This window comes from Patagioenas fasciata, chromosome 37 (assembly GCF_037038585.1).
Source record: "Patagioenas fasciata isolate bPatFas1 chromosome 37, bPatFas1.hap1, whole genome shotgun sequence".
In the NCBI taxonomy this organism is placed as follows: domain Eukaryota; kingdom Metazoa; phylum Chordata; class Aves; order Columbiformes; family Columbidae; genus Patagioenas; species Patagioenas fasciata.
In genome coordinates, this window is record NC_092556.1 from 689,872 (window position 1) to 705,111 (window position 15,240).

Genomic DNA, 15,240 nt, shown 5'->3' on the forward strand with positions numbered 1-15,240 from the left:
AATTAAACCCCAATTAACCCCCAAATAACACCCCAATTAGCCCCCCAATTAACCCCAAATTACCCCCCAATTAAACCCCAAATAACCCCCAATTAACCCCTTAATTAACCCCAATTAACCCTCAATTAACCCCCCCATTAACCCCCAAATAACCCCCAATTCTCCCCCCAATTAATCAGCCCAGCGAAAAGGGGGCGTGGCCTCAATTAACGAAGCCCCGCCCCCTCCCATCCTATTAAAGGGGCCGAAATCTGCCCCTCATTAACCTCATTTGCATAAAATCCGGGGCCAAAACGCCTTTAATGGGGTGGGGGAGGGGCGGGAAAATCCACTTCCGGTTGGGGGCGACCGGAAGTCCATTTATTGTGGGGGAGGGGCCGGAAGCCCCACTTCCGGTTGGGGGGGGGGGGTCAGGATGGGGTTTCCCCATTGGGGGTGTGGCCCGCCGGCCCCTCCCCCTCCACTTCCGGTCCCTCCCCTTCCACTTCCGGACCCTCCCCTTCCACTTCCGGCTTCCCACCTCCTTTTTCCATCCCCTCCCCCTCCCCTTCCGGCTCCTCTTCTGCTGCTTCCGGCCCCTCCCCTTCCACTTCCGGCCCCTCCCCTTCCACTTCCGGCCACTCCCCCCCCTCCAGGCGCTCCCGGAAGTTCCGCCGGAAGAAGCCGCACTGGGGGGGGAGGGGCAGACAATTAATACCCCAATTAACCCCTAATTATCCCCAATTAACCCCAAATTAACCCAAATTAACCCCTAATTATCCCCTAATTAACCCCTAATTAAACCTCCAATTAACCCCTAATTAACCCCCAATTATCCCCCAATTAACCCCAATTTCCCCCCCAATTAAAGCCCAATTAACCCCTAATTAACCCCCAATTACCCCAAATTCCACCTCCAATTATCCCCCAATTACCCCTCAATTAACCCCAAATTAAAACTCCAATTAACCCCCAATTATCCCCCTAATTAACCCCCCAATTAACCCCCAATTAGTCCCCTAATTAACCCCTAATTCCCCCCAATTACCCCCAATTCCCCCCCAAATAACCCCCAATTATATCCCAAATTTAACCCCTAATTAGACCCCCAATTAACTCCTCATTCCCCCCAATTATCCCCCCAATTACCACCCCAATTAACCCCTAATTAACCCCCCATTTACCACCCCAATTACCCCCAGTTCCCCCCAATTAAAGCCCCAATTATCCCCCTAATTAACCCCTAATTAGACCCCCAATTAACCCCCAATTCCCCCCCAATCAACCCCCAATTATCCCCCCCAATTACCCCAAATTCCCCCTCAATTAACCCCCAATTATCCCCCTAATTAACCCCTAATTAGAACCCCAATTAACCCCCAATTCTCCCCCCCAATTACCCCCAATACCCCCCAATTAACCCCCTAATTAACCCCTAATTAGACCCCCAATTAACCCCAAACTCCCCCCCAATTCCCCCCCAACTCCCCCCAATTCCTGCCCCCCATTTCCCCCCCATTTCCCGCCCCTTGGCTCCGCCCCCTGGCCCCGCCCACCTTGCGAAGGCCGCAGCCAATGAGCAGCAAGAGCAGGAGCCCCCCGGCCCCGCCCCCCAGCAGCCACGCCCAGGGGTTGAACTCGGGGATCAAATCCAGTGACGTCACCCCCTGGGGGCAGAGGTCATGGGGTCACATGGGGGTCACGTGGGGGGGGTCATATGGGGTCACATGGGGGTCATATGGGGGGGTCAAATGGGGTCATATGGGGGTCACATATGGGTCAAATGGGGTCACATGGGGGTCAAATGGGGTCACATTGGGGGTCATGGGGGTCAAATGGGGTCACATGGGGTCACATTGAGGGTCATGGGGGCTACATTGGGGTCATAGGGGTCAAATGGGGTCACATGGGGGTCTCATATGGGGTCAAATGGGGTCACATGGGGGTCACATATGGGTCAAATGGGGTCACATGGGGGTCAAATGGGGTCACATTGGGGGTCATGGGGGGTCATATGGGGTCACATTGGGGGTCATGGGGGGTCAACTGGGGTCACATGGGGTCACATTGGGGGTCATGGGGGCTACATTGGGGTCATAGGGGTCAAATGGGGTCACATGGGGGTCTCATATGGGGTCAAATGGGGTCACATGGGGGTCACATGGGGGTCAAATGGGGTCACATGGGGGTCAAATGGGGTCACATGGGGTCATATGGGGTCATATGGGGTCACTTTGGGGGTCATGGGGGTCAAATGGGGTCACATGGGGTCACATGGGGGGTCATATGGGGTCACATTGGGGGTCATGGGGGTCAAATGGGGTCACATGGGGTCTCATATGGGGTCAAATGGGGTCACATGGGGGTCACATGGGGGTCAAATGGGGTCACATGGGGGTCAAATGGGGTCACATGGGGGTCATGGGGGGTCATATGGGGTCACATTGGGGGTCATGGGGGTCAAATGGGTTCACATGGGGTCACATTGGGGGTCATGGGGGCTACATTGGGGTCATATGGGGTCAAATGGGGTCACATGGGGGTCACATGGGGGTCATGGGGGGTCATATGGGGTCACATTGGGGGTCATGGGGGTCAAATGGGGTCACATGGGGTCACATGGGGGGTCATATGGGGTCACATTGGGGGTCATGGGGGTCAAATGGGGTCACATGGGGTCACATTGGGGGTCATGGGGGCTACATGGGGGTCATATGGGGTCAAATGGGGTCACATGGGGGTCACATGGGGGTCATATGGGGGGTCAAATGGGGTCACATGGGGGTCATGGGTGGTCATTGGGGTCACATGGGGGGTCACATAGGGTCGGGGGGGTCACATGGGGTCATATGGGGGTCACATATGGGGTCAAATGGGGGTCACATATGGGGTCACATGGGGTCACATGGGGATCATGGGGGGGTCATATGGGGTCACATGGGGGCACATTGGGGGTCACGGGGGGTCACATGGGGGTCACGGGGGTCACAGATGGGGTCACATATGGGGGTCAAATGGGGTCACATGGGGGTCATAGGGAGTCATATGGGGTCACGGGGGGGGCACATGGGGGTCATGGGGGTCACAGGGGGGTCACATGGGGTCATATGGGGGGGGTCACATATGGGGTCAAATGGGGTCACATGGGGGTCATAGGGGGTCACATTGGGGGTCATGGGGGTCATATGGGGCTCACATGTGGTCACATGAGGGTCACATGGGGTTTGGGGGAGGTCACGTGGGGTCAATTGACCCCCAATTAAACACCAATTAAACAAATCACCCCCCAATTAACCCCTAATTACCCCCAATTAACCCCCAAATTAACCCCAATTAAACCCCCATTGACCCCCCCGTTAACGCCCAATGACCCTCCACTCATTCCCCCCCCTCATTAATTAACGACTCGTTAATTAACGACCCACCTGAGCCCTCAGGCCGCTGGGCGGGGTCACGAACCGGGGCGGGGCCAATGAGAGCGCGAGGGCGGAGCAGAAACGGATGTGGGCGGAGCCCTGGGGGCAATGGGGCCAATGGGGGTCAATGGGGTCAATGGGTCAATGGGTCAATGGGGTCAATGGGGTCAATGGGGGTCAATGGGGTCAATGGGTCAATGGGGGTCAATGGGGTCAATGGGGTCAATGGGGTCAATGGGGGTCAATGGCGCAATGGGGTCAATGGGGTCAATGGGTCAATGGGGGTCAATGGGTCAATGGGGTCAATGGGGTCAAAGGGGGACAATGGGGGTCAATGGGGGTCAATGGGGTCAATGGTTCAATGGGGTCAATGGGGTCAATGGGGGTCAATGGGTCAATGGGGTCAATGGTTCAATGGGGTCAATGGGGTCAATGGGTCAATGGGGTCAATGGGTCAATGGGGTCAATGGGGTCAATGGGTCAATGGGGGTCAATGGGTCAATGGGTCAATGGGGTCAATGGGTCAATGGGGTCAATGGGGTCAATGGGTCAATGGGGTCAATGGGGGTCAATGGGGATTAATGGGGGTCAATGGGGGTCAATGGGGTCAATGGGTCAATGGGGTCAATGGGGTCAATGGGGTCAATGGGGGTCAATGGGGGTCAATGGGGTCAATGGGTCAATGGGGTCAATGGGTCAATGGGGGTCAATGGGTCAATGGGGTCAATGGGGGTCAATGGGGCCAATGGGGTCAATGGGGTCAATGGGTCAATGGGGTCAATGGGGGTCAATGGGGATTAATGGGGGTCAATGGGGGTCAATGGGGTCAATGGGTTCAATGGGGGTCAATGGGGCCAATGGGGTCAATGGGTCAATGGGGTCAATGGGGTCAATGGGGTCAATGGGTCAATGGGGTCAATGGGTCAATGGGCCCAATGGGGTCAATGGGTCAATGGGTCAATGGGGTCAATGGGTCAATGGGTCAATGGGTCAATGGGGGTCAATGGGGTCAATGGGTCAATGGGTCAATGGGGTCAATGGGGTCAATGGGGTCAATGGGGACAATGGGTCAATGGGGGTCAATGGGTCCATGGGGGTCAATGGGGTCAATGGGGTCAATGGGTCAATGGGTCAATGGGTCAATGGGGTCAATGGGGTCAATGGGGTCAATGGGGACAATGGGTCAATGGGGGTCAATGGGTCCATGGGGGTCAATGGGGTCAATGGGTCAATGGGGTCAATGGGTCAATGGGTCAATGGTGTCAATTGGGCCAATGGGGTCAATGGGGTCAATGGGTCAATGGGTCAATGGGTCAATGGGGTCAATGGGTCAATGGGGTCAATGGGGGTCAATGGGTCAATGGGGTCAATGGGGTCAATGGGTCAATGGGGTCAATGGGTCAATGGGGTCAATGGGGGTCAATGGGGTCAATGGGTCAATGGGGTCAATGGGGTCAATGGGGGTCAATGGGGTCAATGGGGGTCAATGGGGTCAATGGGTCAATGGGGTCAATGGGTCAATGGGGTCAAGGGGTCAATGGGTCAATGGGTCAATGAGGTCAAGGGGTCAATGGGTCAATGGGTCAATGGGGTCAATGGGGGTCAATGGGTCAATGGGTCAATGAGGTCAATGGGTCAATGGGTCAATGGGGGTCAATGGGTCAATGGGGTCAATGGGTCAATGGGTCAATGGGGTCAATGGGTCAATGGGTCAATGGGTCAATGGGGTCAATGGGTCAATGGGGTCAATGGGTCAATGGGTCAATGGGTCAATGGGGTCAATGGGTCAATGCGGTCAATGGGGGTCAATGGGGTCAATAGGGTCAAAGGGGGACAATGGGGACATTGGGTCAATGGGGTCAATGGGTCAATGGGGGTCAATGGGCCAATGGGGTCAATGGGTCAATGGGTCAATGGGGTCAATGGGTCAATGGGTCAATGGGTCAATGGGGTCAATGGGTCAATGGGGTCAATGGGTCAATGGGGTCAATGGGGTCAATGGGTCAATGGGGTCAATGGGGTCAATGGGGTCAATGGGTCAATGGGGTCAATGGGGGTCAATGGGGGTCAATGGGGTCAATGGGGTCAATGGGGTCAATGGGTCAATGGGTCAATGGGGTCAATGGGGTCAATGGGTCAATGGGGGTCAATGGGGTCAATGGGTCAATGGGTCAATGGGTCAATGGGTCAATGGGGTCAATGGGTCAATGGGTCAATGGGGTCAATGGGTCAATGGGGTCAATGGGTCAATGGGTCAATGGGTCAATGGGGTCAATGGGGTCAATGGGTCAATGGGTCAATGGGGTCAATGGGGGTCAATGGGGTCAATGGGTCAATGGGGTCAATGGGTCTATGGGGTCAATGGGGGTCAATGGGGTCAATGGGGTCAATGGGGTCAATGGGGTCAATGGGTCAATGGGGGTCAATGGGAGTCAATGGGTCATTGGGGGTCAGTGGGGTCAATGGGGTCAATGGGGTCAATGGGGGTCAATGGGGTCAATGGGTCAATGGGGTCAATGGGGGTCAATGGGGGTCAATGGGTCAATGGGTCAATGGGGGCAAATGGGGGTCAATGGGGTCAATGGGGGTCAATGGGGTCAATGGGTCAATGGGGTCATTGGGGTCAATGGGTCAATGGGGTCAATGGGGGTCAATGGGGTCAATGGGGCAATGGGGTCAATGGGGGTCAATGGGTCAATGGGTCAATGGGGTCAATGGGGGTCAATGGGTCAATGGGGGTCAATGGGGCCAATGGGGTCAATGGGGTCAATGGGTCAATGGGTCAATGGGGCCAATGGGGTCAATGGGGTCAATGGGGGTCAATGGGTCAATGGGGGTCAATGGGTCAATGGGTCAATGGGGTCAATGGGGGTCAATGGGTCAATGGGGGTCAATGGGTCAATGGGGTCAATGGGGTCAATGGGGGTCAATGGGTCAATGGGGGTCAATGGGTCAATGGGGCCAATGGGGTCAATGGGGGTCAATGGGTCAATGGGTCAATGGGGTCAATGGGGGTCAATGGGTCAATGGGGTCAATGGGGTCAATGGGGGTCAATGGGTCAATGGGGTCAATGGGGTCAATGGGGGTCAATGGGTCAATGGGGTCAATGGGGTCATTGGGGTCAAGGGGTCGTTACCGGGATGGTGGGCGGGGCCTCCAGGTTTGCACCAATGAGAACGCGGTTGGGGGGCGGGGCCGGGGGGCAGCGGAAGAGGCGGAGCTGGGGGGCGGAGCAAACCTGGGGGGGGAATCTATGGGTCTCAGCCCCATAGAGACCCATAGAGCCCCATAGAAACCCATTCTATGGGTCCCAGCCCCATAGCGCCCCATAGAAACCCATTCTATGGGTCCCATACCCATTGCACCCCCAGCCCCCCATCTATGGGTCCCAGCCCCCTAAAGCCCCATAGAACCCCATAGAACCCCATAGAACCCCATTCTATGGGTCCCAGCCCCACAGCGCACCCAGCCCCCAACCTATGGGTCCCAGCCCCATAGACCCCCATAGAACCCCATTCTATGGGTCCCAGCCCCATAGCGCCCCATAGAACCCCATTCTATGGGTCCAGCCCCATAGTGCCCCATAGAACCCCATTCTATGGGTCCAGCCCCATAGCGCCCCATAGAAACCCATTCTATGGGTCCCAGCCCCATAGCGCCCCATAGAAACCCATTCTATGGGTCCCATACCCATTGCACCCCCAGCCCCCATCTATGGGTCCAGCCCCATAGCGCCCCATAGAAACCCATTCTATGGGTCCCAGCCCCATAGCGCCCCATAGAACCCCATTCTATGGGTCCAGCCCCATAGCGCCCCATAGAAACCCATTCTATGGGTCCCAGCCCCATAGCGCCCCATAGAAACCCATTCTGTAGGCCCCAGCCCCATAGCGCCCCATAGAAACCCATTCTATGGGTCCCAGCCCCATAGCGCCCCATAGAACCCCATTCTATGGGTCCAGCCCCATAGTGCCCCATAGAAACCCATTCTATGGGTCTCAGCCCCATAGCGCCCCATAGAAACCCATTCTATGGGTCCCAGCCCCACAGCGCCCCATAGAAACCCATTCTATGGGTCCCATACCCATTGCACCCCCAGCCCCCATCTATGGGTCCAGCCCCATAGCGCCCCATAGAACCCCATTCTATGGGTCCCAGCCCCATAGCGCCCCATAGAACCCCATTCTATGGGTCCCAGCCCCATAGCGCCCCCAGTCCCCCATCTATGGGTCCAGCCCCATAGCGCCCCATAGAAACCCATTCTATGGGTCCCAGCCCCATAGCGCCCCATAGAACCCCATTCTATGGGTCCAGCCCCATAGCGCCCCATAGAAACCCATTCTATGGGTCCCAGCCCCATAGCGCCCCATAGAAACCCATTCTATGGGTCCCAGCCCCATAGCGCCCCATAGAAACCCATTCTATGGGTCCCAGCCCCATAGCGCCCCATAGAAACCCATTCTATGGGTCCAGCCCCATAGCGCCCCATAGAAACCCATTCTATGGGTCCCAGCCCCACAGCGCCCCATAGAAACCCATTCTATGGGTCCAGCCCCATAGCGCCCCATAGAAACCCATTCTATGGGTCCCAGCCCCATAGCGCCCCATAGAAACCCATTCTATGGGTCCAGCCCCATAGCGCCCCATAGAAACCCATTCTATGGGTCCCATACCCATTGCACCCCCAGCCCCCATCTATGGGTCCAGCCCCATAGCGCCCCATAGAACCCCATTCTATGGGTCCCAGCCCCATAGCGCCCCCCATCCATGGGTCACCTCCCCAAGGAGTCTCCGCAGCTCCTGCCCCACGGCGCCCTCGTCCTCCTGCCCCACGGCGCCACAGGCCCCGCCCCCCGGCTCCTGTGGGGCAGAACGGGCGTGTGGGGCGGGGTCCGACCCCCAACCCGCCCCATAGATCGGGGCTCGGGGGTCGCTATGGGGCGGTTGGGGGTCGCTCACCACTCGCACTTGGGGGTCGCGCACCCAGAGGCCGTGGGGCAATGTGTGGGGCAGCAGCACCAAGGCCGTCACTTGGGGGGTGGGGCTGCCGGGGGGCGGGGCCTGGAGGGTCTCGATCTGTGGGGCAGAGGGAGAGATGGAGGGACCCAGGCGTTCGGGACCCATAGATCCCAGCCCCATAGATCCCAGAATCTGCTGTCCCAAGGGACCCAGGCGTCCGGGCCCCACATATCCCAGCCCCATAGATCCTGGACTTGGGGTCTGAAGGGACCCAGGCGTTCGGGCCCCATAGATCCCAGACCCATAGATCCCAGAACTTGGGTCTGAAGGGACCCAGGCATCTGGGCCCCATAGATCCCAGCCCCATAGATCCTGGACTTGGGGTCTGAGGGGACCCAGGCATTCGGGCCCCATAGATCCCAGACCCATAGATCCCAGAACTTGGGTCTGAAGGGACCCAGGCATCTGGGCCCCATAGATCCCAGCCCCATAGATCCTGGACTTGGGGTCTGAAGGGACCCAGGCGTTCGGGCCCCATAGATCCCAGACCCATAGATCCCAGAACTTGGGTCTGAAGGGACCCAGGCATCTGGGCCCCATAGATCCCAGCCCCATAGATCCTGGACTTGGGGTCTGAAGGGACCCAGGCATCTGGGCCCCATAGATCCCAGCCCCATAGATCCTGGACTTGGGGTCTGAAGGGACCCAGGCGTTCGGGCCCCACATATCCCAGCCCCATAGATCCCAGAATCTGCTGTCCCAAAGGACCCAGGCGTTCGGGCCCCACATATCCCAGCCCCATAGATCCCGGAGTTGGGGTCTGAGGGGACCCAGGCGTTCGGGCCCCACATATCCCAGCCCCATAGATCCTGGACTTGGGGTCTGAGGGGACCCAGGCGTCCGGGCCCCATAGATCCCAGACCCATAGATCCCAGAACTCGGGTCTGAAGGGACCCAGGCATCTGGGCCCCATAGATCCCAGCCCCATAGATCCTGGACTTGGGGTGTGAGGGGACCCAGGCGTTCGGGCCCCATAGATCCCAGCCCCATAGATCCTGGACTTGGGGTATGAGGGGACCCAGGTGTCCGGGCCCCATAGATCCCAGACCCATAGATCCCAGAACTCAGGTCTGAAATGACCCAGGCGTTCGGGCCCCACATATCCCAGCCCCATAGATCCTGGACTTGGGGTCTGAAGGGACCCAGGCGTTCGGGCCCCATAGATCCCAGACCTATAGATCCCAGAACTCAGGTCTGAAGGGACCCAGGCGTCCGGGACCCATAGATCCCAGACCCATAGATCCCAGAACTCAGGTCTGAAATGACCCAGGCGTTCGGGCCCCACATATCCCAGCCCCATAGATCCTGGACTTGGGGTCTGAAGGGACCCAGGCGTTCGGGCCCCATAGATCCCAGACCCATAGATCCCAGAACTCAGGTCTGAAGGGACCCAGGCGTCCGGGCCCCATATATCCCAGCCCCATAGATCCTGGACTTGGGGTCTGAGGGGACCCAGGCGTCCGGGCCCCATAGATCCCAGCCCCACATATCCTATAACCCACTCTCCCAAGGGACCCAGGCGTCCGGGCCCCACATCTCCCAACCCCAACCCCCCCATACCCGAAGGGACCCAGGCGTCCGGGCCCCATAGATCCCGGCCCACTTGTGGGGCTCACCCTATAGCGATGCTCCAGGCTCTTGTTCCGCGCCCCACGGGTGGTGAAGTTGATGTAGGGGGTGGAGCCGTCGTCCCTGGTGTGGGGCAGAGAAATCAGTGGGGCCCGGACGCCTGGGTCCCTTGGGAACGGCAGGGTCCAGGATCTATGGGGCAGGGATCTATGGGGCTGGGATCTATGGGGCTGGGATCTATGGGGCCCGAATGCATGGGTTCCCTGGGACAGCAGATTCTGGGATCTATGGGGCAGGGACATGTGGTGCTGGACTCTATGGGGCAGGGACTTGTGGGCCCAGGATCTATGGGGCCCGAATGCCTGGGTCCCTTGGCACAGCAGGTTCTGGGATCTATGGGGCAGGACTTGTGGGGCTGGGATCTATGGGGCAGGGACATGTGGGGTCAGGATCTATGGGGCCAGGATCTATGGGGCCGGGATTTATGGGGCTGGGATCTATGGGGCTGGGATCTATGGGGCAGGACTTGTGGGGCTGGGATCTATGGGACCCGAATGCCTGGGTCCCTTGGCACAGCAGGTTCTGGGATGTATGGGGCAGGGATCTATGGGGCAGGACTTGTGGGGCTGGGATCTATGGGGCAGGGACTTGTGGGGCTGGGATCTATGGGGCTGGGATCTATGGGGCAGGACTTGTGGGGCTGGGATCTATGGGGTCCGGACGCCTGGGTCCCTTGGGACAGAAGGTTTCGGGATCTATGGGGCAGGGACATGTGGGGCTGGACTCTATGGGGCAGGGACTTGTGGGCCCAGGATCTATGGGGCCCGAATGCCTGGGTCCCTTGGCACAGCAGGTTCTGGGATCTATGGGGCTGGGATCTATGGGGCAGGGACTTGTGGGGCTGGGATCTATGGGGCAGGACTTGTGGGGCTGGGATCTATGGGGCAGGGACATGTGGGGCCGGGATTTATGGGGCTGGGCTCTATGGGGCAGGACTTGTGGGGCTGGGATCTATGGGGCCCGAACGCCTGGGTCCCTTGGGACAGAAGGTTTCGGGATCTATGGGGCAGGGACATGTGGGGTCAGGATCTATGGGGCTGGGATCTATGGGGCCCAGGATCTATGGGGCCCGAATGCCTGGGTCCCTTGGCAGAGCAGGTTCTGGGATCTATGGGGCAGGGACATGTGGGGCCGGGATCTATGGGGCCAGGATATATGGGGCTGGGATCTATGGGGCAGGACTTGTGGGCCCAGGATCTATGGGGCCCGAATGCCTGGGTCCCTTGGCACAGCAGGTTCTGGGATCTATGGGGCTGGGATCTATGGGGCAGGGACTTGTGGGGCTGGGATCTATGGGGCAGGGACATGTGGGGCCGGGATTTATGGGGCTGGGCTCTATGGGGCAGGACTTGTAGGGCTGGGATCTATGGGGCCCGAACGCCTGGGTCCCTTGGGACAGAAGGTTTCGGGATCTATGGGGCAGGGACATGTGGGGTCGGGATCTATGGGGCCAGGATATATGGGGCCGGGATTTATGGGGCTGGGATCTATGGGGCTGGGATCTATGGGGCAGGACTTGTGGGGCTGGGATCTATGGGGCCCGAATGCCTGGGTCCCTTGGCACAGCAGGTTCTGGGATCTATGGGGCAGGACTTGTGGGGCTGGGATCTATGGGGCAGGGACATGTGGGTCGGGCTCTATGGGGCTGGGATCTATGGGGCTGGGATCTATGGGGCAGGACTTGTGGGGCTGGGATCTATGGGGCCCGAATGCCTGGGTCCCCTGGGACAGCAGGTTTGGGGATCTATGGGGCAGGGACATGTGGTGCTGGACTCTATGGGGCAGGGACTTGTGGGCCCAGGATCTATGGGGCCCGAATGCCTGGGTCCCTTGGGACAGAAGGTTTCGGGATCTATGGGGCAGGGACATGTGGGGTCGGGATCTATGGGGCTGGGATCTATGGGGCCCAGGATCTATGGGGCCCGAATGCCTGGGTCCCTTGGCAGAGCAGGTTCTGGGATCTATGGGGCAGGGACATGTGGGGCTGGGATCTATGGGGCTGGGATCTATGGGGCAGGACTTGTGGGGCTGGGATCTATGGGGCAGGGACTTGTGGGCCCAGGATCTATGGGGCCCGAATGCCTGGGTCCCTTGGCAGAGCAGGTTCTGGGATCTATGGGGCAGGGATCTATGGGGCAGGACTTGTGGGGCTGGGATCTATGGGGCAGGGACATGTGGGGCCGGGATTTATGGAGCTGGGATCTATGGGGCAGGACTTGTGGGGCTGGGATCTATGGGGTCCGGATGCCTGGGTCCCTTGGGACAGAAGGTTTCGGAATCTATGGGGCAGGGACATGTGGGGCTGGGCTCTATGGGGCCAGATCTATGGGGCAGATCTATGGGGCTGGGATCTATGGGGCCCAGGATCTATGGGGCCCGAATGCCTGGGTCCCTTGGCACAGCAGGTTCTGGGATCTATGGGGCCGGGATCTATGGGGCAGGACTTGTGGGGCTGGGATCTATGGGGCCCGAATGCCTGGGTCCCCTGGGACAGCAGGTTCGGGGATCTATGGGGCAGGGACATGTGGGGCCGCGGTCTATGGGGCTGGGATCTATGGGGCAGGGACTTGTGGGTCCAGGATCTATGGGACCCGAATGCCTGGGTCCCTTGGCACAGCAGGTTCTGGGATCTATGGGGCTGGGATCTATGGGGCAGGACTTGTGGGGCTGGGATCTATGGGGTCCAGACGCCTGGGTCCCTTGGGACAGAAGGTTTCGGGATCTATGGGGCAGGGACTTGTGGGGTCGGGCTCTATGGGGCTGGGATCTATGGGGCCAGATCTATGGGGCAGATCTATGGGGCAGATCTATGGGGCTGGGATCTATGGGGCCGGGCTCTATGGAGCCGGATCTATGGCACAGGGATATGTGGGTCCAGATCTATGGGGCCGGGCTCTACATGGCCGGGCTCTATGGGGCGGATCTATGGGGCTGGGATCTATGGGGCTGGGATCTATGGGGCTGGGACCTATTGGGGAGATCTATAGGGCTGGGACCTATGTGGCTGGGCTCTATGGGGCCAGATCTATGGGGCAGATCTATGGGGCTGGGCTCTATGGGGCCGGGATCTATGGGGCAGAACTATGGGGCAGATCTATGGGCCTGGATCTATGGGGCTGGGATCTATGGGGCCAGATCTATGGGGCAGGGACTTGTGGGCCAGATCTATGGGGCAGATCTATGGGGCTGGGATCTATGGGGCTGGGATCTATAGGGCCGGGCTCTATGGAGCCAGATCTATGGCACAGGGATATGTGGGTCCAGATCTATGGGGCTGGGCTCTACATGGCCGGGCTCTATGGGGCGGATCTATGGGGCTGGGATCTATGGGGCTGGGATCTATGGGGCTGGGACCTATTGGGGAGATCTATAGGGCTGGGACCTATGTGGCTGGGCTCTATGGGGACAGATCTATGGGGCAGGGACTTGTGGGCCAGATCTATGGGGCAGATCTATGGGGCAGATCTATGGGGCTGGGATCTATGGGGCAGATCTATGGGGCAGATCTATGGGCCTGGATCTATGGGGCTGGGATCTATGGGGCCAGATCTATGGGGCAGGGACTTGTGGGCCAGATCTATGGGGCAGATCTATGGGGCTGGGATCTATGGGGCTGGGATCTATGGGGCCGGGCTCTATGGAGCCAGATCTATGGCACAGGGATGTGTGGGTCCAGATCTATGGGGCCGGGCTCTACATGGCCAGGCTCTATGGGGCGGATCTATGGGGCTGGGATCTATGGGGCTGGGATCTATGGGGCCGGGATCTATGGGGCAGAACTATGGGGCTGGTATCTATGTGGCTGGGCTCTATGGGGCCAGATCTATGGGGTAGATCTATGGGGCAGATCTATGGGGCCAGATCTATGGGGCTGGGATCTATGGGGCCGGGCTCTATGGAGCCAGATCTATGGCACAGGGATATGTGGGTCCAGATCTATGGGGCCGGGCTCTACATGGCCGGGCTCTATGGGGCGGATCTATGGGGCTGGGATCTATGGGGCTGGGATCTATGGGGCTGGGATCTATGGGGCCAGATCTATGGCACAGGGATATGTGGGTCCAGATCTATGGGGCCGGGCTCTACATGGCCAGGCTCTATGGGGCAGATCTATGGGGCTGGGATCTATGGGGCTGGGATCTATGGGGCTGGGATCTATGGGGCCGGGATCTATGGGGCAGATCTATGGGTCTCACCAGGTGGCCGCCACTTGTAGGGTGAAGTTCACGGGCACCTCCCAGCTCACCTCGTTGTCCCCCAGCGTCCCATGGGGCTCGTGCTCGCTATGGGGCAGAGAGGTCACCCCCGTGCCCCACAGCGCCGCCCCACACCCGCCCCATAGATCCCCACCTGCTCACGAGCGCCTTCAGCCCCATAGATTCCCCCCATGGGGCGTCGGGGTCCAGGTCGAACGTCAGCTCCACCGTCACCTGCTTAGGGGGCAGCACTTAGGGGGCTGCCCCACAAGTGACCCCCCCCCCCCGCCCCACACATCCCGCCCCATAGATCTCACATTCCAGCCCCCGCGCAGGACGGGGCGGCTCAGGTTGCAGCTCAGGCCCCACGGCTGCCCCACGGCGACGCAGCTGAGGGGCACGGGGCCCCAGGCCTGTGGGGAGAATCTATGGGGCCCGGACGCCTGGGTCCCTCCGGACAATGGGTCCGGGATCTATGGGGCCCGGACGCCTGGGTCCCTCAATACTTTGACTTCTGATCTCTATGGTTCAGGATCTATGGGTCTGGGATCTATGGGGCCCGGACGCCTGGGTCCCCTGGGACAATGGGTTCTGGTCTCTATGGGTCAGGATCTATGGGTCTGGTCTCTATGGGTCCGGTCTCTATGGGTCAGGATCTATGGGGCCCGGACGCCTGGGTCCCTCAATACTTTCACTTCTGATCTCTATGGGTCAGGATCTATGGGTCTGGTCTCTATGGGTCCGGTCTCTATGGGTCAGGATCTATGGGGCCCGGACGCCTGGGTCCCTCAATACTTTCACTTCTGATCTCTATGGGTCAGGATCTATGGGTCAGGATCTATGAGTCTGGGATCTATAGGTCAGGATCTATGGGTCAAGATCTATGGGGCCCGGACGCCTGGGTCCCTCCGGACAAGGGGTCCGGGATCTATGGGGCCCGGACGCCTGGGTCCCTCCGGACAATGGGTCTGGGATCTATGGGGCCCGGACGCCTGGGTCC

At 59.1% G+C, this 15,240-nt stretch overlaps 1 protein-coding gene across 5 annotated transcripts in view; it reads right to left on the reverse strand.

Moving 5' to 3' along the window:
• Positions 1-287: 287 nt before the first annotated feature.
• The window catches only part of ITGAL (integrin subunit alpha L), a 44,195-nt gene continuing 29,242 nt past the window's right edge, over positions 288-15,240 (reverse strand). For 2 of the 5 annotated variants that reach the window (XM_071801357.1, XM_065859522.2), the window contains 10 exons: positions 14,558-14,653; positions 14,395-14,474; positions 14,241-14,327; positions 10,032-10,107; positions 8,356-8,472; positions 8,173-8,256; positions 6,533-6,634; positions 3,405-3,494; positions 1,536-1,646; positions 288-668 (listed from right to left, as the gene is read on the reverse strand). In XM_071801357.1, coding sequence (XP_071657458.1) covers positions 411-668; positions 1,536-1,646; positions 3,405-3,494; positions 6,533-6,634; positions 8,173-8,256; positions 8,356-8,472; positions 10,032-10,107; positions 14,241-14,327; positions 14,395-14,474; positions 14,558-14,653 — 1,101 coding nt within the window. In that variant the 3' untranslated portion in view covers positions 288-410. Of the gene's footprint in view, positions 669-1,535; positions 1,647-3,404; positions 3,495-6,532; positions 6,635-8,172; positions 8,257-8,355; positions 8,473-10,031; positions 10,108-14,240; positions 14,328-14,394; positions 14,478-14,557; positions 14,654-15,240 lie in introns of all 5 variants that reach the window. The other 3 variants (XM_071801356.1, XM_071801355.1, XM_065859523.2) reach the window with 2 other exon arrangements.